We start from the raw sequence: 24,163 nt of genomic DNA on the forward strand, positions 1-24,163 counted from the left end.
GGTTACCCAACCAGCACACATGTTCCCTAGTATATGGCCCCTGTACAGGGCTTTCATGGAGGACAGGAGAAAGGGAGAGAGAGATGAGGTCTCTGACTATTTTGGAGATGATCCTGGTCTGTTGATTTTGTTAGTGGAGCTGTAAGTCAGATGCAGTGTGTTACTGTTTTATCCCTGGTGTTTTATGGCTATATGACTTAAAGCTGTGGCATGAGATCATTTATCTCACTGTGCTGTTCTTCTCTGGAGGGGGGGCCAGGGTGAAGTCCCAGCTGAGTTTTATTGGGGTGTTCTGGATTAAGCTGCTGACTATTTTTAGACACTCTCTTGTAAATAACTGCAGCGGGGTCACAACTAGAGGTCGACCGAATATGATTTTTCAACGCCGATACCGATTATTGGAGGACCAAAACAAGCCGATATCGATTAATCGGATTATTTTTATATATATATTTGTAATAAATGACAATTATAACCATACTGAATGAACAATGAAAACTTATTTTAACTTAATATAATACATTTATAAAATCAATTTAGTCTCAAATAAATAATGAAACATGTTCAATTTGGTTTAAATAATGCAAAAACACAGTTTTGGAGAAGAAAGTAAAAGTGCAATATGTGCCATGTAAAAAACTAACTTTTAAGTTCCCTGCTCAGAACATGAGAACATATGAAAGCTGGTGGTTCCTTTTAACATGAGTCTTCAATTTGTATTTCATATACCTTTGACTATTGGATGTTCTTATAGGCACTTTAGTATTGCCAGCCTAATCTCAGGAGTTGATAGGCTTTAAGTCATAAACAGAGCTGTGCATCCAATCATTGCTAAGAGCTGCTGTTTGAATGAATGCTTACGAGCCTGCTGCTGTCTACCACCGCTCAGTCAGACTGCTCTATCAAATATCAAGTCATATACTTAATTATAATAAACAAACAGAAATATGAGCCTTTGCTCATTAATATGGTCAAATTGCTCATTAATATGGTCAAATCCGTAAACTCTCATTTCAAAAACAAAATGTTTATTCTTTCAGTGAAATACAGAAGCGTTACATATATATATATATATTTTTTTTTTACCCCCTTTTCTCCCCAATTTCATGGTATCCAATTGTTTTAGTAGCTACTATCTTGTCTCATCGCTACAACTCCCGTACGGCTTGGGCTTGGGAGAGACGAAGGTTGAAAGTCATGCGTCCTCCGATACACAACCCAACCAAGCCGCACTGCTTCTTAACACAGCACGCATCCAACCCGGAAGCCAGCCGCACAAAACACCGTGCACCTGGCAACCTTGGTTAGCGCGCACTGTGCCCGGCCCGCCACAGGAGTCGCTGGTGCGCGATGAGACAAGGACATCCCTTCCGGCCAAGCCCTCCCTAACCCGGGTGACGCTAGGCCAATTGTGCATCGCTCCACAGACCTCCCGGTCGCGGCCGGTTACGACAGAGCCTGGGCGCGAACCCAGAGTCTCTGATGGCACAGCTGGCGCTGCAGTACAGCGCACTTAACCACTGCGTCACCCGGGAGGCCCAGCGTTACATATTTTATCAAACGGGTGGCAACCCAAAGTCTAAATATTACTGTTACATTGCACAACCTTCAATGTTATGTCATAATTATGTAAAATTCTGGCAAATTAATTACGGTCTTTGTTAGGAATAAATGGCCTTTCAACAGTTCACAACGAGCTAGGCAGCCCAAACTGCTGCATATAGCCTGACTCTGCTTGCACTTAACTCAAGAGAAGTGACACAATTTCCCTAGTTAATATTGCCTGCTAACATGAATTTTTTTAACTACTTAACAGGTTTAAAAAATATACTTGTGTACTGATTTTAAGAAAGGCATTGATGTTTATGGTTAGGTACATTATTGCAACGATTGTGCTTTTTTCGCGAATGTGCTTTTGTTAAATCATCAAGTTGAAGTATGCTGTGATTCGATGATAAATTAACAGGCACCGCATTGATTATATGCACCGCAGGACAAGCTAGTTAACCTAGTAATATCATCAACCATGTGTAGTTAACTAGTGATTATGTGAAGATTGATTGCTTTTTATAAGATAAGTTTAATGCTAGCTAGCAAATTACCTTGGCTTCTTGCAGCCACAAGGTCCTTTTGATGCTGCACTCACGTAACAGGTGGTCAGCCTGCCACACAGTCTCCTTGTGGATTGCAATTTAATCGGCGTCCAAAAAGGCTGATTACCGATTGTTATGAAAATTTGAAATAAGCCATGTTGATTAATCGGTCGACCTCCAGTCACAAAGACATTGTCACTTCTCTGATTTACACAGGTGTGCCTTAGGGCATGAATACAGTCACTTGCTTATTATACAGATACATAACATTCAGAGATATAGAGAACATTCACATGCACAACACATGCTCCCTCTGTCTCTATTTATCCCTCTGCCTCTTTGTCGCTCTCCCTCTCCAACACACATGCTCACATATGCACAAACAGACTGTGTTTTGACAGACACACACACACACAAACACAAACCATGTTGCAGTGTTCAAGGTGTGTGTGTGTGTGTGTGTGTGTGTGTGTGTGTGTGTGTGTGTGTGTGTGTGTGTGTGTGTGTGTGTGTGTGTGTGTGTGTGTGTGTGTGTGTGTGTGTGTGTATGTGTATGTGTGTGTGTGTATGTGTGTATGTGTGTGTGTGTGTGTGTGTGTGTGTGTGTGTGTGTGTGTGTGTGTGTGCCAGACTAAAGTGATGTCCTAGATAGGGTCTGACCCACTTCTCCTGGCCTGCCTGGCCACAGTCTCTCTGGCCTGCTCCCCGTTCCTGGAAGCCGTTCTGCTGTCCTCTAAATCCCAGGATCAGCAGTTCAGTTACACACAATATCAATATTAAGGAATGCCTAGGGGTTTGATTAAATCACCAGGGTTGGGGAAGTTCCATTTAAATTCCAGTCAATTCAGGAAGTACAATGATATTCCATTTCCAATTCTCATCAATGCTTTTCAATTAGGAACATTTTGAATTAGAATAAGAATTTTGTTTACTTTCTGAATTGAAACGTAACTGAACCCAACCCTGGAAATCACCATGCCAAATAACTACAAAAATGCTGGTTTTCAGTGAACACAATTTTAGCTATATTGCTTAAGAACCATTTAGGTGTGTGTACCAGAGATTAAGAACAACATTACGTGCTAAGAGGGCTTGCTTGTGTTGCGCTAACCTTGTTCACCTGATATCACTGTAGATCCCTGAAGTTTGAGTTCAGATGATTTGATTCATGCAGACCTATAGTGCTGTAATTTTCTAAAATTGGAATGGTTATAACCATTCCATACATACACACAAATGCATGCTGGAGGCACACATTCATATAGACACAGACTGTTCAACACTCTCCCAAAGCATTCAACTTGACACACAAAGCACTTGAAGAATGCACACGTTACAGCAGCTGGTCAGACCACTGTGATATTATATTCTATCAGCAAGTTCCAAAGCAAGCACACGGCAGAGAGCAGCTGGCCTTTAACAAGAGCCTTCCCCACGGCCAGGGTCAACCAGAACCAGGTTCAGGTTGTCTATAGCCCACCACATTGACCACCCTCTGTCTCTCTCTCACAGCTTGGTGTGCTTCTTAGGTTCTCCTAACCCTTGGTGACCTGTCCTCTGACCTGACCCATGCAGCTCAACTGACTCATAATGTCAAGCCTGAGAGGCTGCTGTCAAACACTTTAAGTAAAATTCTGTCGGCCCTGTCAGTCGACCAGTCACAGACACAGCCTCATCCAAACCCCAGTCGCCTGCCAATCGAGGTGTGAAGGACAAGGGTTCTAAATAAATGTGGAGTTGAGGGGGGGGGTTATGAATTGTTGTCACCCGTATTTCCCCTCCGGCCCCCCCAACAGACACCCAGGCCCTGACTGACTCAGTGGAATAATAGATGGGGCTAGTGATAAATAAATACACATGTCTATGGCACCTGAGGGAAACAAAGGGGTGGGGGCCTCTGCTGCCTTGGAAACAGGATTCTGTGAATGCTCATTGGCTGTCTGGGATTTGTGGGGGGTATAAAGAACTAGAGTTGTTTTGGAGGGTCTCTATAAACAGGCAGACAGAGAGATACTGTCCACTTCTCCCAGGGGATATGTACTGAAAACTCAACCAACATTGCTCTTGGATTGTTTAACTCTTAGAGCTCGATTTGGTTCCTAGCGCTTAGTTGAAAGAGAGGGACTTTGCATCTCATTGTAATGAGATACGACCTTCGGTGTAACTTTTGATATTGAGAGCAGTTACCCACCATGCCTGGAGTGAACCTGGACTTCCTGTCGGCCTCAGAGGCTCCACAGCCCCTGGTGGGCAATCCAGACAGCCTGTGTGCTGAGTCTGGTTTGGAGGAGGTGATTGGTGACCTGCTAGCCCAAGATCAGGCTGAGGAGGAGGAGAGTGAGGGTGGTGAGTGTGGGCTGGAGCTGACACTGCGCTGTGCCGTGGGGGAGATCCACAGTGACCTGCAGGCCTTTGGGAAGCGGATAGATGCACGGCTCGAGGAGGCTGCAGCGCGTGTGGCTCCTCTGTCTACAGCTTTGGCAGCTCTGCAGGAGGAGAACTTGAGGCTGCGTATTCAGCAGGAGAGGCTGGCCCGCCAGGTGGAGGCTCTGTGTCAGGCCCTGGGCCTGCCTGAACCACCACCTTACACAGCCTTCGTCCCGGAGCCAACACCCAGCACTCCCAATGACCTCCAACTTCCATCCAGCACACCCCTCAGCCCTAAAACACCTGATGGACGAGATTGTGAACCTGAGGCCACACCAGTCCCACACTGTCCCACCTTTGCCACACGTCGTTCTTCTTCCACCTCCTCACTGATAGGACTAGGAGGCATCTCTCACAGCAACAGCATGGTATGCCTGTCTCTCTCTATGCCTGTATGGATCCCCTCCTGACAAAATATTTAGAATCAGTTCCAGCCTCTTATTCTTTACTGACACTCTCTTCCCTATCCCTCTTTGATGCCTAGATTTTCCTCTAATCTTGGATGACAGGTTTTCGCATCTATAATAAGCATCTGATCAGTCTAGGTTAGTTTATGGTTTTAGTGTTCAGCTTGACAGCAGATTAGAGCACATTGTCAGTACAGATGTCTGGTTACATCTCCGGGTTAGGGGTATCATTGTGAAGAAGAGGATTTAACCGTAACCGATCATCTCGCCAGCTTTGTCTGCATGCCTTTAGCCCCTCCTTCATGCCTGTAGCCCCTCCTTCTCTCCTGCTGTCTTTTTCCACCCTCTACTTATGAGGACAGTTCCAACATGATCTCTATCATCCCACATCATCCCCTCCCACCCACATCATCCCCACCCACCCACAAAGCATGACCTTCTCTCTCTTCTCTCACTGTTTCGTGCCAGCCCCTCTCTCATTGTCTGTGAGTGTGTGACACCTGTGAGTGTGTGACACCTGCATTTTTAATATGCATTAATCCTATTGGGTGGATGTTGGGGTTTGTGGAGGTGCCCTCACTGCCCTGGGTGTTTGTGCAGGTGGTCTTGTTTGTTTCCGTGTTCTGTCAGGGGACACAAGTATCCTGTTTGCTGTCATTTAATCTTCTGAGTAACCGCCTGGTCATGATGAAAGCCTCTGGTCTACTGCCCAAACACTGGGCTCCTAAGATCTCTGTGGCACTCTCCTCCTAAAATAGGTCCCTAACATTGTGTTGGACTTGGACTACCCTTCAGTCTTTTAGGAACTCCTCACCTCTCTTTGACATTCCGATTTGATTTGGGATATCCTGGTCATACTGAACCATACCCTTCTCTGTGGCCAACTGATGGCTCACAGCCTGGGTGCTCTCTCTGATTACATCTCAGCTATGTGACACACCAATGGCACTCCATCCGACCCCCCTGTGGTCCAGACCCTTTGTAATTACAGGACTTGATGTGCTCCTCAGCCTTCTAGAGGCAGTCAGACTGCTCTTGAACCCTGCAGCCTGATGTAGTCCAGGTCAAGAAGGTCAGCTCTGCTCTGTGTTTTGACTGGGGTAAAGGGAACCCAGCCAAGAGCTGACAATGTCGAGGCTCTCTCTCTCTCTCTCTCTCTGTCCTATGTTATTTACCTTCAAATTACTCTGATGGTATTAATCTGGTATTATGTACATATTCTTATTCATTCCTTTACATTTCTGTGTATAAGTAGTTGGGAAATTGTTAGATTACTTGTTAGATATTACTGCATGGTCGGAACTAGAAGCACAAGCATTTCGCTACTCACATTAACATCTGCTAACCATGTGTATGTGACAAATAAAATGTGATTTGATTTTGATTTGAACACCGGTACTGCTAACACTGACACAGATAGGCTCTGAAACCTGTTGACCTCTCTGCTCTGTTGGTTGGGAAATCATACTGTATGTTGCTGTAGATTGGTGTGTGTGAAAGTTTGACAAGTCTGTTATTCCTAATAATGTAATGTATTCTGAGCTGCTCTGAGTGACAGAGCATCCTGGCTCTATAGTGTTTATTGTTGTATGTTGATGACATTTTGAGGGATATTGAAGGGAATTGATGTGGTATTATTCAGATGGACAGGGTCCTTAGCCCAGTAATGCTCCCAGACCAGCTGGTCCTGTCCGTCAGGCCTCTCCCACCCAGAGGGAAGCTGTTCTCCTTTAGTTCAGTCATGTCACAGACTGACAGATGACTGGCATGCATGGAAGCTGATCTTACCCGACCCCTACGCTTCACAATGCCGTACTATATAGATCCACCTCTGCCTTAACACCTCTTACATAACCGAGTCCCGTAGGTCTAGAGTGTACGGACACTCTCAATGGCGTAGTGTTAGACTCAACCGGACACCCTTAGCACAATGTCCACTCTCATGCCCATGAAAGAAGACAAAAAGTCCTGTCTCTTTCCAATCATCAATGAATTAGAGATGCGGTTCTCTTTTCCCAGCTCTTATATTACCCCGTACTAAAAGTGTACAGACACGTCACACAATGGCATAGTGTTAGGCACACCAGCCACTCTTAAGCTATGTCCACTCTCACACTCTCACAGAAGAAAATAACCCCATCTCTTGCCCTAGGGTACTATAACTGGAACCCTAATCACTAATGAATTATATAACAAGCCATTTAAAGTGGATCTGTCCTCTCCCTCACCCCTAACCTCACAATGTCCAAGCATCTGTTCCAGTGAGGCCCTGTTTGTTTTGGTGTTTTTATGCAGGGCTGTGTCCAATAACATTCCACTGCGGTCAAGTGGCTCTCACTCTGAGCTGTCCCATGGGTCAGACCCCTGAATCTCAGTCCAGACCTCCAGGACCAGAGGCCACCCTGGATCACACAGTTCTGTCTGCACTGGGGCTGGGGGGCACCCTCTCCCTGGCTGGTCTCTCTGGGAGGAGAGGGGGTGGGGGGTGGGGGCTGATGGGGTCAGTGCCAGCAGTCTGGGGCTAAATCTGGACCTGGACATCTACAACAAAAGCATTAAAGTCTAGCAGACCAGCCCAGCCCAGCCTCTATAGTCTGCAAAAGGCATGTGGCACCATATGAACATCTATTTAAGAGGTGTTATCTATAGGCTTCATGGCCTCTTAAAAGAAATGGTTACAAAGCCAGTGGTGTCTTAATGGAAGACTGTGCTGCGTTTATGTCCATGTCTCATCTCCTTTATTCGTCTGTCAGCAGTGGGAGCACACAAAAAGCCTACATCTCTCCTGTCTGTAACAGCACTGACTGAGGTGCACCATCTGCTCCTGGATAATGTGCTTGTGCTTTTACAGTACTGTAGTGTGTATACTACTATAGGAGTTAAGCTGGATTCAATCCTACACAGTTTACATTATTGCACCTCTACAGGCCCATAGCCAAAGAAGTGCTTTACTCCTGTCACATGACACGAGCTCTCTGTTCCTCATCATACTGCTTAGACAGACTGAGAGGGCCAATGATGAGTGAGCTAACTGTTGCTTGGCAGGGATGTCGAACTGCTGTATCTCTCTGTTTGTAAAACCTTGGGATTAATAATAATTGGGCAAAGACTCAATTTATGCAAAAGGCTCGTACAATTTATTCACGAGAATGTTCTAAAGTCAAGAATGCAAACACAGTCTTTATAAACACACACACACAAACAAGTTCAAATCTTAAGCTGCGCCGTGCTCAGACAGTCAGTGTTTTTCCACTACACAGATACGTTGTTTCTTTAATCTGCAACATGCTTCATAATCTTCTGCAAGCCTAACAGTTTCTCCACTCCACGGGTGGGGACAGAATGTCCTGTAAGGAACACAGTAGTACAACTTGTCTGTCGATAACTCCTCTTACCATTTGTTTCACACTTGCCCCCTGCTTACATACTAAAAAGGAGCAAAAGGTCCTTGTTCTAATTCTGACGAAAACTACATACATCATCAGATTATAGTTTCTAAAGATTTCATACAATTATATGGTTTCAGGGTGGAATATTTGAATCATTACCTTTTAATAAAAACAGCATGGGGATGAGGTTTGTAGATTGGGTGGGCTATTTACAGATGGACTATGTACAGCTGCAGCGATCAGTTAGCTGCTCAGATAGTTGATGTTTAAAGTTGGTGAGGGAAATAAAAGTCTCCAGCTTCAGCGATTTTTGCAATTCGTTCCAGTCACTGCAGCAGAGAACTGGAAGGAAAGGTGGCCAAATGAGGTGTTGGCTTTGGGGATGATCAGTGAGATATACCTGCTGGAACGTGTGCTACGGGTGGATGTTGTTATCGTGACTAGTGAACTGAGATAAGGCGGAGCTTTACCTAGCATAGACTTATAGATGAGCTGGAGCCAGTGGGTCTGGGGATGAATATGTAGCGAGGGCCAGTCGACTAGAGCATACAGGTCGCAGTGGTGGGTGGTATAAGGTGCTTTGGTAACAAAACGGATGGCACCTTGATAGACTGCATCCAGTTTGCTGAGTAGAGTATTGGAAGCTATTTTGTAGATGACATCGCCGAAGTCGAGGATCGGCAGGATAGTCAGTTTTACTAGGGTAAGTTTGACGGCGTGAGTGAAGGAGGCTTTGTTGTGAAATAGAAAGCCGATTCTAGACGATAGGGGACCTTCAATGCTGCGGAAATGTTTTGGTACCCTTCCGCAGATCTGTGCCTCGCCTCAATCCCGTTTCTGAGCTCTACTGACAATTCCTGTGACCTCATGGCTTGGTTTTTGCTCTGACATGCACTGTCAAATGTTGGACCTTATATAGACAGGTGTGTGCCTTACCAAATCATGTCCAATGAATTTAATTTTCCACAGGTGGACTCCAATGAAGTTGTATGAGCATCTCAAGGATGATCAATGGAAACAGGATGCATCTGAGCTCAATTTCAAGTCTCATAGCAACGGGTCTAAAAACTTATGTAAATAAGTTTTTTTCCTTTTTTTTTTTTTTAGTTTTAATACATTTACAAAAAAATCTAAAAACCTGTTTTGGCTTTGTCATTATGGGGTATTGTGTGTAGATTGCTGAGGTTTAAAAAAATATATAATCATTTTAGATTAAGTCTGTAATGTAACAAAATGTAGAAAAAGTGAAGGTATCTGAATACTTTCCAAAGGGGTGGGTGGGTGGGTGGGTGTGGGTGTGTGTGTGTGTGTGTGTGTGTGTGTGTGTGTGTGTGTGTGTGTGTGTGTGTGTGTGTGTGTGTTGTGTGTGTGTGTGTTGTGTGTGGTTGTGTGTGTGTGTGTGTGTGTGTGTGTGTTGTTATCGTTCAAAAGTTTGGGGTTACTTAGAAATGTCCTTGTTTTTGAAAGAAGAGCAAATTGTTTGTAAATTAAAATAACATAAAATTGATCAGAAATCCAGGGTAGACATTGTTAATGTTGAAAATGACCATTGTTGCTGGAAATTGCTGGTTTTTAATGGAATATCTACATAGTCATACAGAAGCCCATTATCAGCAACCATCACTCCTGTGTTCCAATGGTATGTTGTGTTAGCTAATCCAAGTTTATCATTTTATAAGGCTAATTGATCATTAGAAACCCCTTTTGCAATTATGTTAGCACAGCTGGAAACTGTTGTTCTGATTTAAAGAGGCAATAAAACCGGCTTTTAGACTAATTGAGTATCTGGAGCATCAGCATTTGTGCGTTCGATTACAGGCTCAAAATGGCGGGAAACAAATAACTATCTTCTGAAACTCGTCCGTCTATTCTTTTTCTGAGAAATGAAGGCTATTCCATGCAAGAAATTGCCAAGAAACTTAAGATCTCGTACAACGCTGTGTACTACTCCCTTCACAGAACAGCGCAAACTGTAACCAGAATAGAAAGAGGAGTGGGAGGCCCCGGTGCACAACTGAGCAAGAGGACAAGTACATTAGAGTGTCTAGTTTGAGAAACGGATGCCTCACAAGTCATCAAATGTCCTTCTTTTTCATTGTTGCAAGTAAAAAACACCAGCAAATCAGCTTCAAGGGATTTTAATTTTGTAAATCTGTTCCCAAGTATTACCACGCATAGAGACACGTGATCAAATAGAAATGTAAACAAGGTTTGAAATGGTTATGTTTTAGTCAAATATTATCTGTTTGGCCTTCTTGCGGTCAATTTGCAGCCTACAACTTATTTATAATTATGTTCCGGCCCCCCGACCATCCACTCAAGTACAAATCATCCCACGGCTGAGTCTAGTTGATTCTTGGAGTACATGCTCCCCCTCCCATCTCCAAACGTTCCAGGAAGTTTTCCTGAAATCCTCCAGTGCTCATTCCACCCTAAATGTCAGCAAACTGCTGTAAACACAGCTGTAGGGGTTGACGGATCCGAAGCCTCCCTTTTCTGTCCCTCCCCTGGCCTTGTGTGTTCTGGTCCCATGGTTTCTCACCAGCTGGAAAATGGTATTTGAGTATGATCGACCACCTTTTGTATCTGTTTATGTCTGTGCTGAAATTAACATTGACCCTCATCTGAGGATAAAAAATTGTTCGCACTCAGTCTAAAATGGATACCAATCCTGATTTAAAAAGCTGTATAACATGAAAATAACCCATCATGCCCTCTCTCTCTCTCTCTGTCTGTGTAGATGGAGACAGAGCCTGTGATGGCCTCAGAGCCAGTGTTTGCAGTGGAGCCCTCGGTGCAGGTGGCATGCTGTCAGGCCCCGGCTACTGTACCCAACGGCTCTTCTGCAGCTCGGGCCAAAGTCGAAGAACGCTCCGGAAAACTGACTGCAGAACAGCTGGCCGCCATCGACGATGAGGAGCTCCTGGATAAAATGGTACTTCCCACTCCCCCATATCACACATGCTTACAGTCCTCAAATCCCCAAACGTAAATGTGTTGCAATGTGGTGTTGTTGTTTTTGTGTATTAGTAAAGAGTTTAATCTGATCTGCTGAGAGAACTTCTATTTGGAACGGTCATACCTTTACATTTCAGTGTGTGTCTGTGTGTGTACACTACACTCTGTGTGAGTGTGCTGTGTGTATTTGTAGCTATATGACTGAGTTTGTCTGAAGACCGACGCCTCTCATTCCTTCCGTCTGTCCTGTTCTTTCCGACAGCTGGATGAGTCCAAGGACTTTGAGGAGAGGAAGATGATCCGACAGGCCATGAGAGATCTGCGTAAGAGGAAGAGAGGTGAGAGAGACCACAGCCAGACTAACCAACCTCGTGTCCCTTCCCTCTCTCCAACCTCTAACACCTTTCAATTTTTCACTCTCTGTACTTACTTGACCACTCTATACCTCAACCTCATTTCTTTATTTACCTCCTTTTTTTCTCTTCCTTATCCATCTCTTTGTTATTTTCCCCCTCTGGTTTCATATTTGTAGCTGTTGTCTTTTCTCCATCATTGTCTTGTTTTAATTATGATATTAACTGCTGGGTCTTTCTGCTGGTAGTTTGACCTTCATCAAATCTAGTCTGCATTATGTACCTGCCTCATCTCTCGCCATTTTCCATCCTTATTTTCTGATCTTATTTTCACGTTCTCCCATCCTGCTCTCAGAAGCCGTACTGGGATGTACACAGGAGGAAATAGGTAGGAACATCCTGTGTGTTTGCGGACTATGTTAATACAGTATATGCATCCGTGTTAGTCATTTATCAATGTCCCACTTGGCTGTATCCCCTCATTGTCAACCATACTGTCCCACCAGTGCTGTTTCGAGCTTGTCATTTGAGTTTTCTCAATGATAGACATTGATCATGAACTGACCAGCAGCAACCATGAACATGCGGAACCTGTATGGTGGACATTGAGGGAGCGCATGAGTCTTCATGTGTTCTGTAGATGTTGGAGTGACTACCCAGCACTCACCACAGTGCCATATGTGATCTATCAGGAGGATAAGGGACTTTATGATTCACTCACTGTCTCAGGGCAAACACACCTCATGTTGTTCCACATATGGATGGCTGGGTGCAAAGTGCTAACTGTTTGTTGAGACTCCAGACAGGACTCGGAACTCTGTATCAGAGAAGTTTCCATGGGCTTAGTAGCTAGCCACCCAGTTCATCCCTGTATTACCCTTAACCCTAGCCAATCTGTTGAAACAGTAAGTGAGAGGCCGGAGGTATTTAGTTCCATTATAATGAGCGCTTAACTGTGTCTCTGGGGATTAGGAAGGTATATGGACAGGTAAGACTGCTAGAGCTCCCAGGCATCGGGTAACAGTAGTGTTGGACAGTGTTCAGTAGCCTTTCTATGCCAGTGTCTCACTGGTCTGACGTGACGTTCAGGGTCTCTGTTTGCACTCTTTGATGTTTGTTCAGCACATGCCCCACCACAGCACGGCCTGGGGTTGGTTGTGTTTGTCTTTCACCTGTGGGTGGCTGTTTGTGTTCCAAGGCATTTGATGGTGCTTTGGAAAGAATCTTGAAATGTACCTCCGCAAACATTCAACCCATGTTTAGTTTGGCTTTGTAGCAGATGAGATGCTGTCAACTTGTTGAGTGCCTCTTCTCCCTCTTTTTCCACTGACCTTTTCCTCTTGCCATCCTCCTCTCCTCTATCTCAGACCAGAGAGAAAAGGAGAGAGAGGTTCGTCTTGTAGAGCTTCGGCAGCAGAGAGAAGAGCGTGCTCAGAAGGGTCGTACGGGAGGAGGAGGAGCTGAAGAGGTCGTGATGAGGAAAGTGGAGAAGTCAGCTGATGGCTCCACCCTCAGCCAAGTCACCAAGACAAACCACTTCGCCCAGTCTGGTAGGCCAATCACACACCATGTCTTAGGCTGACAACATGGCTGATACATTTGGGCAGAACACTAGCTCCTGCATGATCTTCCCAGGTCAGTTGAAATGGTTCTAATGTACGTGTTTGTGTGTCTAGGTGATGGCAGCAGGACAGCTCACAGCACCATCATGGAGGCCAGTTATGTGAAGAAAACAGACAGTGAGTCATCAATGCATCTTCCTCCTCATTTAAATCATCATTTGATTGCTATCTGTTCTCATCCATATATGGTGTTGTGTGATACCACCACCACCACCACCACCTCCCTGTGTTCTGTAGTGGGGACAGTCCAGTCAAAGTCCTACAGCTACTCATCTACCTCTTCCAGCTCCAGTTCCGCCAGGAAAGTGGGCAGGTGAGAACTGAACCCATATAATACTGTGCTGTATTGAATTCTGTGCCTAAACCCTCCTCCTCTGCAACCCCTATAGGATTAACTGAAATTGTGTTGAACTGTAATTTACCCCTTCTCTATCTTCCTCCATCAGTGTGTTTGACCGTGAGGATGACACAGCGTCCCGTGCTGCGGAGCGCCGGCAGGCTGAGAAGCGTAAGGAGCTGATGAGAGCCCAGAGTCTGCCCAAGACGTCCGCTGCACAGTCCCGCAAAGCCATGATCGAGAAGTTGGAGAGCGGAGGGTAAGGATAGAAAGAACTGAGAATAGCAAAGAATGAGAAGAGTTTAAACAAGTCTATACTAACATAAACCAATCCCCCTTCAGTCCAGGGAATAAAGCGGTTGCCAAGGTGAACATGGTCCAGCGCTCCGCTAGCTGTGTGGTGCCCAATGCCAACTCCATCAAACAGATGCTGCTGGACTGGTGCCGCGCCAAGACCCGCTCATACGAGGTGAGCCAACCCACCATGGCACTATGCTGAGTGTCCAGTCTCCTTAAAGATCTGAGGCATTCACACTTCACACTAGCTCATCCTGCTATGAGGCTTAGGCCTTTATATAACCCCTCTACTGAAATCAAAACCTGCCACCACGTCTTCTCTGGTCAGCAATGCTGTGTTCTCTCACATACTCTTGAGTCTAGTCTATGAGGTGACTAATGACATTTGGAAGTATTGGTTAATGCTTTGTGATTGAATATAGTATTCCTCTCCTCCTCTTCTTCTTCTTTCCTCCTGCAGAATGTGGACATCCAGAACTTCTCGTCCAGTTGGAGTGATGGCATGGCGTTCTGTGCCCTGGTCCATAACTTCTTCCCAGAGGCCTTTGACTACTCCTCTCTCACTGCTGCCAACCGCAGACACAACTTTGAGGTGGCCTTCAGCACTGCAGAGTGAGTACACACATACACTTGTAAACTGTACATCATGCATGCGCTCATAGACATACTGAATGTGATGTCTTGAAGTATGACATACAGTCAGAACTTCAGCCCTGGGCTAAATGGAAGCTTCACTCTTGGAGTTGCTCCATGGCCTTTTACAGCAGAATGGACCAGGGTCTGAGTGAACCATCCTCCGTCCCAAAGACCATCAATCGTCTGACCACCCCGAGGCTCTGTTCGTGGGAAATTAGATCCACTGTAGCTGTCAAGCCCCCCCCCCCCCCCCAATTGAACTCAAAATCCGTCAAACAACTTGAGAACCAGAACTACCCTCGCCTTTCTCTGCCCCAGACCCCCACACTCCTCTTTCTCTGCCCCAGACCCCCACACTCCTCTTTCTCTGCCCCAGACCCCCAGACTCCTCTTTCTCTGCCCCAGACCCCCAGACTCTTCTTTCTCTGCCCCAGACCCCCACACTCCTCTTTCTCTGCCCCAGACCCCCACACGCCTATTTCTCTGAACAGATATGATCCCTCTATTGGGTATGTTTGTTTGACCTCTGTAAAAATCAACACTGAGCTGCCAGCCTATGGATTCCTCAGGCTCAGCAAGACAGGACCTCTGGGTTCTCACCATCATCTCTTAGCCTTAATACCACCTAACTACCCATTCATGTACAGTAAGAATGCCTGCCTGAGGAAGGAAAAGAATGTGAATCCACAGGATTGGATTCATCAGATTCAGCGATTGGACTCAACTCACTGTTTCCAGGGACCCTACAGTAAGAGGGTTGGGGTGGGCCTGGGCCACTGCTCTTTTTTTATCACTCCTCTCTCTCATGTCTGTACAGTCAGATCCTGGATCTGTTACTACCACTACTACTATCTCCTGTACCTTTAAACCTCCACTCTCCATCCACTCTCTCCTCTCAGAGACGTTCTCCTCAGTAACCGCTGTGTGATGTGACCCTCCATCCACCAACCCTGATCTAAACCAGGAAACTCCTGAGACTGACCCCTCCCCAAACAACAACCACCAGGTTACTACAGTACAGGAAGAGCACTCGAGTGACTTCCTCCCAGATCCCTCTCCTTCCCTCTCTCCTTTAATCTGTCCCTCTCCTCCTCCTCCTCTTCCTCACTCCACCTCTGTCATCTCCTCTTTTGATGAGGTCATGTACTGCCGACCTCTGTCCTGTCACCCACCAGTGTCTGCTGTGTTCACCTGTCCTTAGAGCCACTGTGATGATGCTGCTCATGACAAGGACCATGATGACGTAAACACCGGATTGTCAAACACGTGTTCCTCCTAGCTAGACCCCCAACCCCCTCTTTGCCACTGTGCTGCACTGTCACTCCCTTACCAACCTCACCCCTCCCCCCTGCCACTGTGTCTCATCTGGAACCCTCTCTCACACCCCTCCAACACAAACACACCACCCTGTGCACCACCAGTGTGTTTCTCTTCTAGGTTCACCCTGTGGTCCATGTCTTTATGTCAGTGTAGGATTCTTCTTGTTTTTTTCTTGTCTCTTGTTTTTGTACTGGACAAAACAAAGCCAATGTTCTACCATTGATGTCTCTATAATCCCATGCCCAAGTCTTTTGTCTCAGTGCACAGAAAAAAAAACAACCCAAAAAGGCAAAATGGACGTCACCTGACGCTTCATTTGCCATTTTGTTGTGTCTGCGTGTGTGCACATATGTGTCATGTTGTTCATGAAGCATGTCAACTCATGGATATGTTTGTTAACACAGGGAATGTAATGTTATGGTGTGTTTTTGTGTCTTCTCTCTCCCTCTCTCCACACCCTGGCTATTCCTCTCACTTGGCTGCTCACTGCTCACTCTCTCATCCTCCTTCCTTCTGTCTCCCTCACTTCTACCTGTTCACTTTTCATATATCTGTATTTTCGGCTTTCCTCCCTCTTCTCTTTCTCTCCACCTCCCTCGCCCCCCTCTTTCCCCCTGCTCCCTCTCCGGGGTGCGGGTGCAGGAAGCTGGCTGACTGTCCCGAGCTGTTGGACGTAGAGGACATGGTGCGGATGCGTGAGCCAGATTGGAAGTGTGTGTACACGTACCTGCAGGAGTTCTACAGGGGCCTGGTGACCAAGGGCCTGGTTAAAACCAAAAACTCCTCCTAAGAGTCACACCCCTAGGACCCCAAATGCACTCATGGTGAGAGAGGGAACAGGCCCACGGAGGAACCTCACGCTGGTGCTGGGGGTTTATGGGGTGGGATTGGTGTGAGTGGGAGATTCTCAATTGAGCGAAAGTCTATACTCTACTCGTGTCCTCCGTCATCTTCTCCGGCCATGACCCAGAAACCAATAAGCGGTCGCCATATGTAGGATAATTCATTAATTGGTTAACCGAGAAGTTTCCTCATCTCCTAGATTGTCTCATCCAGCGGAGGATACCAGAGTTTTTCTCTCAAACCCTTGAATCAGCTGTTGTTTACTCGAAGAAGAAAAACATACACACATTTAAAACGATACGCTACTTATGCATTTATCCATAAAATATCTAGCACAACTAGCTAAATGTATTTTTACCACTTTACACATGACATTTGCCTGATGACGAGCTAGTTGCGAAGGAGAGTCTTATTTCATATATGAGCATTTGTTTCCACGTTTCCTCTCCTCGATGACTCCTATCCTCGATTTCCACTGACCTTTTTCAAAAGGAGGCGAGGAGAGGACAGAGAAGAGGACGTGAGGAATTGAGCAAATCCAATTGAGATTCTCCCAGTGTGTGACTGTGGGTGTAGGAGTGCATGTTGTCGGGGGGTCAGGATCAACAACAGTGCCACCAGTTCCATCATATTATGATGGTGAAGTCAGACAGGAGAAGAGTGAGCCATCCATTAATACAATCAAGATCATTATCCTGCAGGAAGTTATATAAGTTGTAGGAAGCGTACTCTTAGTGTAAGTCAGAGCTCAGTTTTCTCCGCCCTGTGAGCCAGTGCTGGGGTCCAGAGGCCCAAACATGGACTGTGAGTGTGTGACTGCAGTCAGAGCCAGGTTCCAGGCTCCAGCCAGGCAGAGGGCCAGCCATCAGCACACCCCATCTGCAGCTCCACACTTTAAAAGGAGCTGCCGCAACACAACACTGGAGTGGAAACAGAGATTGGAAACAAAGTGGAGAGGAAAAAGAAATGTCAGACCTGTGCTGTGTGACGCCTGTGTATCATCTCCCCTCATTTAGTGACTTCAAGTAGAAAAACATCAGTAATTCTGGAGTGTATAAAGCCTGGTCAGTTATATAAGCTGTTGCTGAATGATATAAATAGACTTATCTCCTTAGTATCTAACACAACAAAGAAAAACTTCATACAGAGTTTTACAGGGTTGACATTTGTGTTTGTCTTTGAGTGGCTAGGTTACTATCTGCTGGTATAGTAGCTGACTCCCTCCCACCTTGCAGCTGTTTCCCAGAGCTCTCCCTCTCCTCCTGCTCTGCGCTCCTGGTTGGGCAGCTCACACTGCCATACTGTTGACTTTGTCAGTCAACTACAGTACTTTTAGGGTTTTAGTAGTCAAGTGTGCCTCCATGTGGTTATATTCCTGCATTGCACATAGATTATTTTGTTTACCAAATAGCAGAATATGTTTGGAACAGATACTTTGTAGTGTCTCCCTCTTGCCTGGTTAGTTTGGGTGGATAAAAAAGCTTTTGTGAGAGCGGTGTTTGTGGAGAGAATGTCATATTTTATCCTTACCATCACTCTGTTCATCTCTCTCTTTCGCCATCTCCTCACCTCTCCCTTTCTCCATCTCACCATCTCTCCATCTCCGTTCCTTAGGGAATGTGCCAACTGCATGCCCCTTCTGGAGGTGGAGGACATGATGATCATGGGGAGGAAGCCTGACTCCAAGTGTGTGTTCACCTACGTGCAGTCACTGGTCAACCACCTGCGCAGGCACGAGATGAATCTCGCCAAGGCCTTTGCCAAACTCCAGGGCACCGACTTCTGATCTGCCCCTGAGCTCACAGTCTGTCCTCTCCCATCGCACCACTATACTGTACCCCTCCTGTCCTCCTGAGCCCTGTCCCTCAACACCACCCCTGTCCCAGCAGGCTGACAGCAGCCCAGACTCTGAGTGAGCGGTGTTACTGATTTGCACATCTCTGATGGCCAACGACGGAAGAGTGTTTGTGTCGCAGTGTTTATCTCTCATGATTATCTTTGTTGACAGTTGTGGCATGTCAGACAGAAATTCCCCTCCTCTGGACACACATTTGTTCAGGCTGTGCGAACCTTCCCAAAGGAAAACTCCAACGTTTTCATTATAGAGAATCTATTTAAGCTTTAATTGATACGTTATACTGAAATGTAGTTGTAGTCTATCAGTAGGCAATTCTATTCATGCTTTGGAAGTCCTAGGGTTATGGCACCAACAAAACCCTGCATGAAATGAACATGAGAAAAATATGCATTTTGTTGTACTCACTCACTCACCTTAATGCCGACATGTTTTTTCTGTGACAATTGCAAGATGTTACTCAAGCTGTTGGTGATGATGAAGAAAAATAATATGCATCTGTTTTATATTCCTTCAGTCCCCACTCTGGTTCTGTTTAAGGTGCTAACAAATCTACTTGCTTTTTAAAACACATCTACTTTAATTGTTTTAAATAGCCCTTATTATTTCTATTTTGTTGTTAATAATTATCATTATTACTATTTAAGTTTATTCATAAGCACTGGTATGGAGGGATGTTATTCAGTCATTGTGATATATAGTAGTTAGCATTATGACATTGGTGGATCTGTTTGTACAGCCCTATGCTGAGTAAGAACCATATCTGAATCTACAAAACCAGATGACGTTAAAGCCAGACTAGGTTGTAATATCAATTTTCTAATACTGAAATGTTAAAGCCAGACTAAGTTGTAATAGCCATTTTCTAATACTGAAATTTTAAAGCCAGACTAGGTTGTGATAGCCATTTTCTAATACTGAAATGTTAAAGCCAGACAAGGTTGTAATAGCCATTTTTTAATACTGAGATGTTATGAAAGTAGTTGTGTAACTATAATTAATTGTGTATTTACACCACTCATATTTACATCATTTTGGTCAAAGTGGAGAAACACCAGTGTTGAAAAGTAGGTTCCAAGTGCTTCTCAAACAGATAAAATCACACATTGGTGTTGTTTCTAGATTATCATGTCTTTATTTCAGCTCTTCTCCCTGTCCTTGCCTCAGTTTGTTTCATTGGGGCATCAAAATATAATCAGCATAGGGTTGTCACATTCATGTTTGAGATGCCAGCAAGAATAAGGCTGTGACCTCAACAATTTCCCTTCAAAATAAAAGTCCAGCAATGAAGATGGTAGAAAAATAATACAAATGGTCGAAACACATAACATTTTATTAGGACATTTTCTTTCTTAATAACATTTTTTAAAATTTTGTTTAACACTATAAAAAAAGGAAAACGCCCATACGATCAGACTGAGCATTCAAATAGCCAAAATAGGCGCAGGAAAATAAATAATACAAAATATTTTTCTTTAAATAAACACACAGAGTGATTTATTAGACAGAGTGATGATTTAAAAATACAATTAAAAAGACTGCATGGGGGCTTTAAGGGCCACAAAATTAGCAGCGATGACTGGGGTGTAAACTCTGTGGATTTGGAAACTAGAAGGGCTGTTGAGTAGAATGGACACCCCTTTTACTGTGACACAATGTACAGAACATTTTGTACAATCCAAAAAATGATAGAACAGAAAAAAAAACATTGTTGACCATTTACGCATGAATAATGTATAAAATATATTGATAATTGTGCACATTTTCCATAATTTTCTCCCTAGTTATTAATATACAAAGTATTCAGGACAGGTCTCAAAATCCGTGACCTGGATGTGCTTAGTTATTTTTGCCAGATTCACAATGGTGTCACATTCACACTGCCAGCACCATATGCTTTGAAGTTTTGTTTTTGTTTCATTTCTATGAATCAAACCTATAGCCAGAACAAAGTTTATGGTAATGTGATTATTTGATTGAATATGAAAGGTTTGTTGGCGAGGCCAACTTCTCTTCTCTACACCCTTTGGCCCAATGAAGGCTGGCTTTCAGCTCAGTCGATTCTATGACCGATGAGCAGGAGAGTATTACTGATAAAGGCTAAATGTACTTTATTTCCAATGTATATTTTCTGAACTTAAGTGAAGAAAAAAAATCTATATATGCCATTATATATTATGATTTATATATCAAGAATTGTAATACTTTTCAGTTAGATTTAGAACTGGTTTTGATGTAATTAACAGCTTTGTTCTCTGTACATCTGTAATTGAGACTTGAGAAAGTTACACTTTTTCAATATTCCGCTCGTGCCAATTTGGCAATCAGAGAGAGCTTTTTCAAACTAGTGAATCCTGTACTGTACATACAGTGCATTCAGAAAGTATTCAGACCCCTTGATTTTTCACACATTTTGTTATGTTGCAGCCTTATTCTAAAATTGATTAAATAAATACAAATCCTCAACAATCTACACACAATACCCCATAATGACAAAGCAAAAACAGGTTGGTAGAAATTTTTGCAAATGTATAAAAAGAAGAAACATAAGTATTCAGATCCTTTGCTATGAGACTCAAAATTGAGCTCAGGTGCATCCTGTTTCCATTGATCATCCTTGAAATGTCAGGCTCGAGGGAAAGATGAACAGAGCAAAGTACAGAGAGAACCTTGATGAAAACCTGCTCCAGAGCGCTCAGGACCTCAGACGAGGGCAAAGGTTCACCTTCCAACAGGACAACAACCCTAAGTACATAGCCAAGACAACGCAGGAGTGGCTTCGGGACAAGTCTCCGAATGTCCTTGAGTGGCCCAGCCAGAGCCCATACTTGAATCCAGTCAAACATCTCTGGAGAGACCTGAAAATAGCGGTGCAGCTATTCTCCCCATCCAACCTGACAGAGCTTGAGCAGATCTGCAGAGAAGATTGGGAGAAACTCCCCAAATACAGGTGTTCTATGCTTGTAGCGTCATACGAAAGAAGACTCAAGGCTGTAATCGCTGCCAAAGGTGCTTCAACAAAGTCCTGAGTCAAGTGTCTGATTAAATTTGCAAAAATGTCTAAAAACCTGTCTTTCCTTTGCCGTTGTGAGGTATTGTGTGTAGATCTCGTACATTTTAGAATAAGGGTGTAACGTAACAAAATGTAAATGCACTGTACATGCTTGGACACATTATAATTCCTTGTTTTTGTAGAAGAGTACTGCCCCCCCCCTGGTTCCTCTCTAGGTTTCTTCCCGAGGTTCCTGCCTTTCAAGGGAGTTTTTCCTAGCCACTGTGCTTCTATATCTGCATTGCTTGCTGTTTGGGGTTTTAGCCTGGGATTCTGTATAAGATCTTTGTGACATCTTTTTACATCTGCTGATGTAAAAAGGGCTTTATAAATACATTTGTACTCCACAATTAAATGTAAATTAACAATTAAAACCAATTTAAGTTCTAAATATTTGTTGCTGATTGTTTGTCTTTAATTTGTGTTACTGTAAAAGAAAAACTATTGTGTGTATGTGTTTGCAATGGGAATTTGTTTTTAGAATGGATAGTCTAGAAATGGCAAATGGATGGTATACACATTTTCAAAAATATTGAGTGACATTTTTCTTTTACAACTATTTGTCATCCCCTTCACTTGAATCCCCTTGTGCCTAAGCCCCACACACCAGGCGTCATTCAGTTCCACAGTGTACAGGAAGTAATTTTACACACGAGATCAGCAGAGAGACCGCATACTTGACACTTTGTGGTAAATCATACGCATCACCAGAAATAAATGGACAAACAGCAGAAAAAATGTACATGCAATTTTAGTGTGACCTTCAAAACCTTTTCTGATGCTACAGAGACTGTTCCCTCAAGTGCTAATCCAGGACATGCTTGTCATTCTGATCCAAAACATTTCTGTTATGAGATGCAGAAACAAACTGGTCTTGGACCAGACCTGGGGGAGAGTAGCCCTGTCTATCCAGGTCCACACTCCTCTTTACTGCTGTGAGGGTTATAGGTCAGAGTGTTTGGCCTCTCCGTGGACTCTGAGGAAGCGTTGTCTGTGGGGGCTGAGGAGGGGGAGGACTGGGATTTGGGGGTGCCTTTGAAGGGGCTGTCCTTGGTGGGGGAGAAGCAGAACTCCACTGGGACCTCATCCTCAGGCTGAGCCTTCTTGTAGAAGCCCAACTTCTCCAGCAGCTCGCTGATCTCAGAGAAGGCCATGTCAGACAGGGCGATGCACTGAACAGGGCAGTCATACAGGTGAGATGCATATCCTCACAAGAACTCTCTATACCCTATTCTTTCACAAGATATATCATTGCACAAATAGGTTTTTCATACAATTTCTGTGCAATGGTAGGCCCACCCTTTACATGCTTGCATCTCTATGACAAATATTTTATTAACCATTATAGCTCACTAGTGAGAACCTACAAACAGCACAGAAAATTATTAACACCAGAGATGTGATAAAAGATACATTAAAACTTCAGTGTGTTTCAGCAGCTCACTTACGTCCAGCTCTTCATAGTAGTGGTTAAAGAGGACAAGCTCAGGTTTGTCCTCAGGTTTACATTACCAGATTATGGCTGGGGTGGCATGGGTCAGGGGTCACAAACATAAAAAGAAGGCAAACTGGGAAATGCAATGCCCGTGGACAGGCTTCTGACACCCAGTCCAGGACAACTTCCTTCACGTAATTATTCGCCTACCTCCTCATGCCTTTTGCACACAATGTATATAGACTCCCCTTTTTTGTACTGTGTTATTGACTTGTTAATTGCTTACTCCATGTGTAACTCTGTGTTGTCTGTTCACACTGCTAAGCTTTATCTTGGCCAGGTCGCAGTTGAAAATGAGAACTTGTTCTCAACTAGCCTACCTGGTTAAATAAAGGTGAAATAAAATAAATAAACACCCTAGTGCCCTGCCTGCTGTCTTGTCAGACTAGCTATACTGAGCAAAAATATTAATGTAGCATGTAAAGTGTTGGTCCCATGTTTCATGAGCTGAATATATATAAGATCCCAGAATGTTCCATGAACACACAAGCTTATTTCGCTCAAAAGTTGTGCACAAATTGGTTTACCTCCATGCTAGTGAGCATTTCTCATTTGCCAAGATATTCCATCCACGTGACAGGTGTGGCATATCAAGAAGATGATTAAACTGCATGTTCATTACACAGGTGCAACTTGTGTTAGGGACAATAAAAGGCCACTGTAAAATGTGCAGTTGCCACAGATGTCTCAAGTTTTGAGGTAGCATGCAATTGGAATGCTGACTGCAGGAATGTCCACCAAAGCTGCTGCCAGAGAATTTCATGTTTATTTCTCTACCATAAGCTGCCTCCAATGTCGTTATAGAGAATTTGGCAGTACGTTCAACCGACTTCACAACCGCATACCACATGTAACCACGCCAGCCCAGGAACTCCACATCCAGCTTCTTCACCTGCGGGACCATCTGAGACCACCCATCCGGATAGCTGATGAAACTTTGGGTTTGCACAAGTGAAGAATTTCTGCACTAACTGTCAGAAACCGTCTCAGGGAAGCTCATCTGCGTGCTCGTTGTCCACACCAGGGTCTTGACCTGAACCTGACTGCAGTTCGGTATCGTGACTGACTTCAGTGGGCAA

At 44.4% G+C, this 24,163-nt stretch overlaps 1 protein-coding gene and 1 pseudogene across 6 annotated transcripts in view; one reads left to right on the top strand and one right to left on the bottom strand.

Annotated features, from left to right (window-relative positions):
- The window catches only part of LOC135542020 (smoothelin-like), an 89,750-nt gene extending 67,770 nt beyond the window's left edge, over positions 1-21,980 (top strand). For 3 of the 6 annotated variants that reach the window (XM_064968588.1, XM_064968622.1, XM_064968615.1), the window contains 10 exons: positions 11,057-11,251; positions 11,537-11,612; positions 11,983-12,015; positions 12,995-13,177; positions 13,304-13,366; positions 13,487-13,562; positions 13,696-13,845; positions 13,929-14,055; positions 14,344-14,495; positions 18,297-21,980. In XM_064968588.1, the coding sequence (XP_064824660.1) occupies positions 11,057-11,251; positions 11,537-11,612; positions 11,983-12,015; positions 12,995-13,177; positions 13,304-13,366; positions 13,487-13,562; positions 13,696-13,845; positions 13,929-14,055; positions 14,344-14,495; positions 18,297-18,468 (1,227 nt within the window). In that variant the 3' untranslated portion in view covers positions 18,469-21,980. Of the gene's footprint in view, positions 1-11,056; positions 11,252-11,536; positions 11,613-11,982; positions 12,016-12,994; positions 13,178-13,303; positions 13,367-13,486; positions 13,563-13,695; positions 13,846-13,928; positions 14,056-14,343; positions 14,496-16,481; positions 16,664-18,296 lie in introns of all 6 variants that reach the window. The other 3 variants (XM_064968598.1, XM_064968632.1, XM_064968608.1) reach the window with 3 other exon arrangements.
- Positions 21,981-22,531: 551 nt separating this feature from the next.
- LOC135509129 (selenoprotein M-like) lies at positions 22,532-23,617 on the bottom strand (annotated as a pseudogene).
- Between the last annotated feature and the right edge of the window lie 546 nt (positions 23,618-24,163).

The sequence above is a fragment of the Oncorhynchus masou genome, chromosome 1, assembly GCF_036934945.1.
Source record: "Oncorhynchus masou masou isolate Uvic2021 chromosome 1, UVic_Omas_1.1, whole genome shotgun sequence".
Classification (NCBI taxonomy): domain Eukaryota; kingdom Metazoa; phylum Chordata; class Actinopteri; order Salmoniformes; family Salmonidae; genus Oncorhynchus; species Oncorhynchus masou.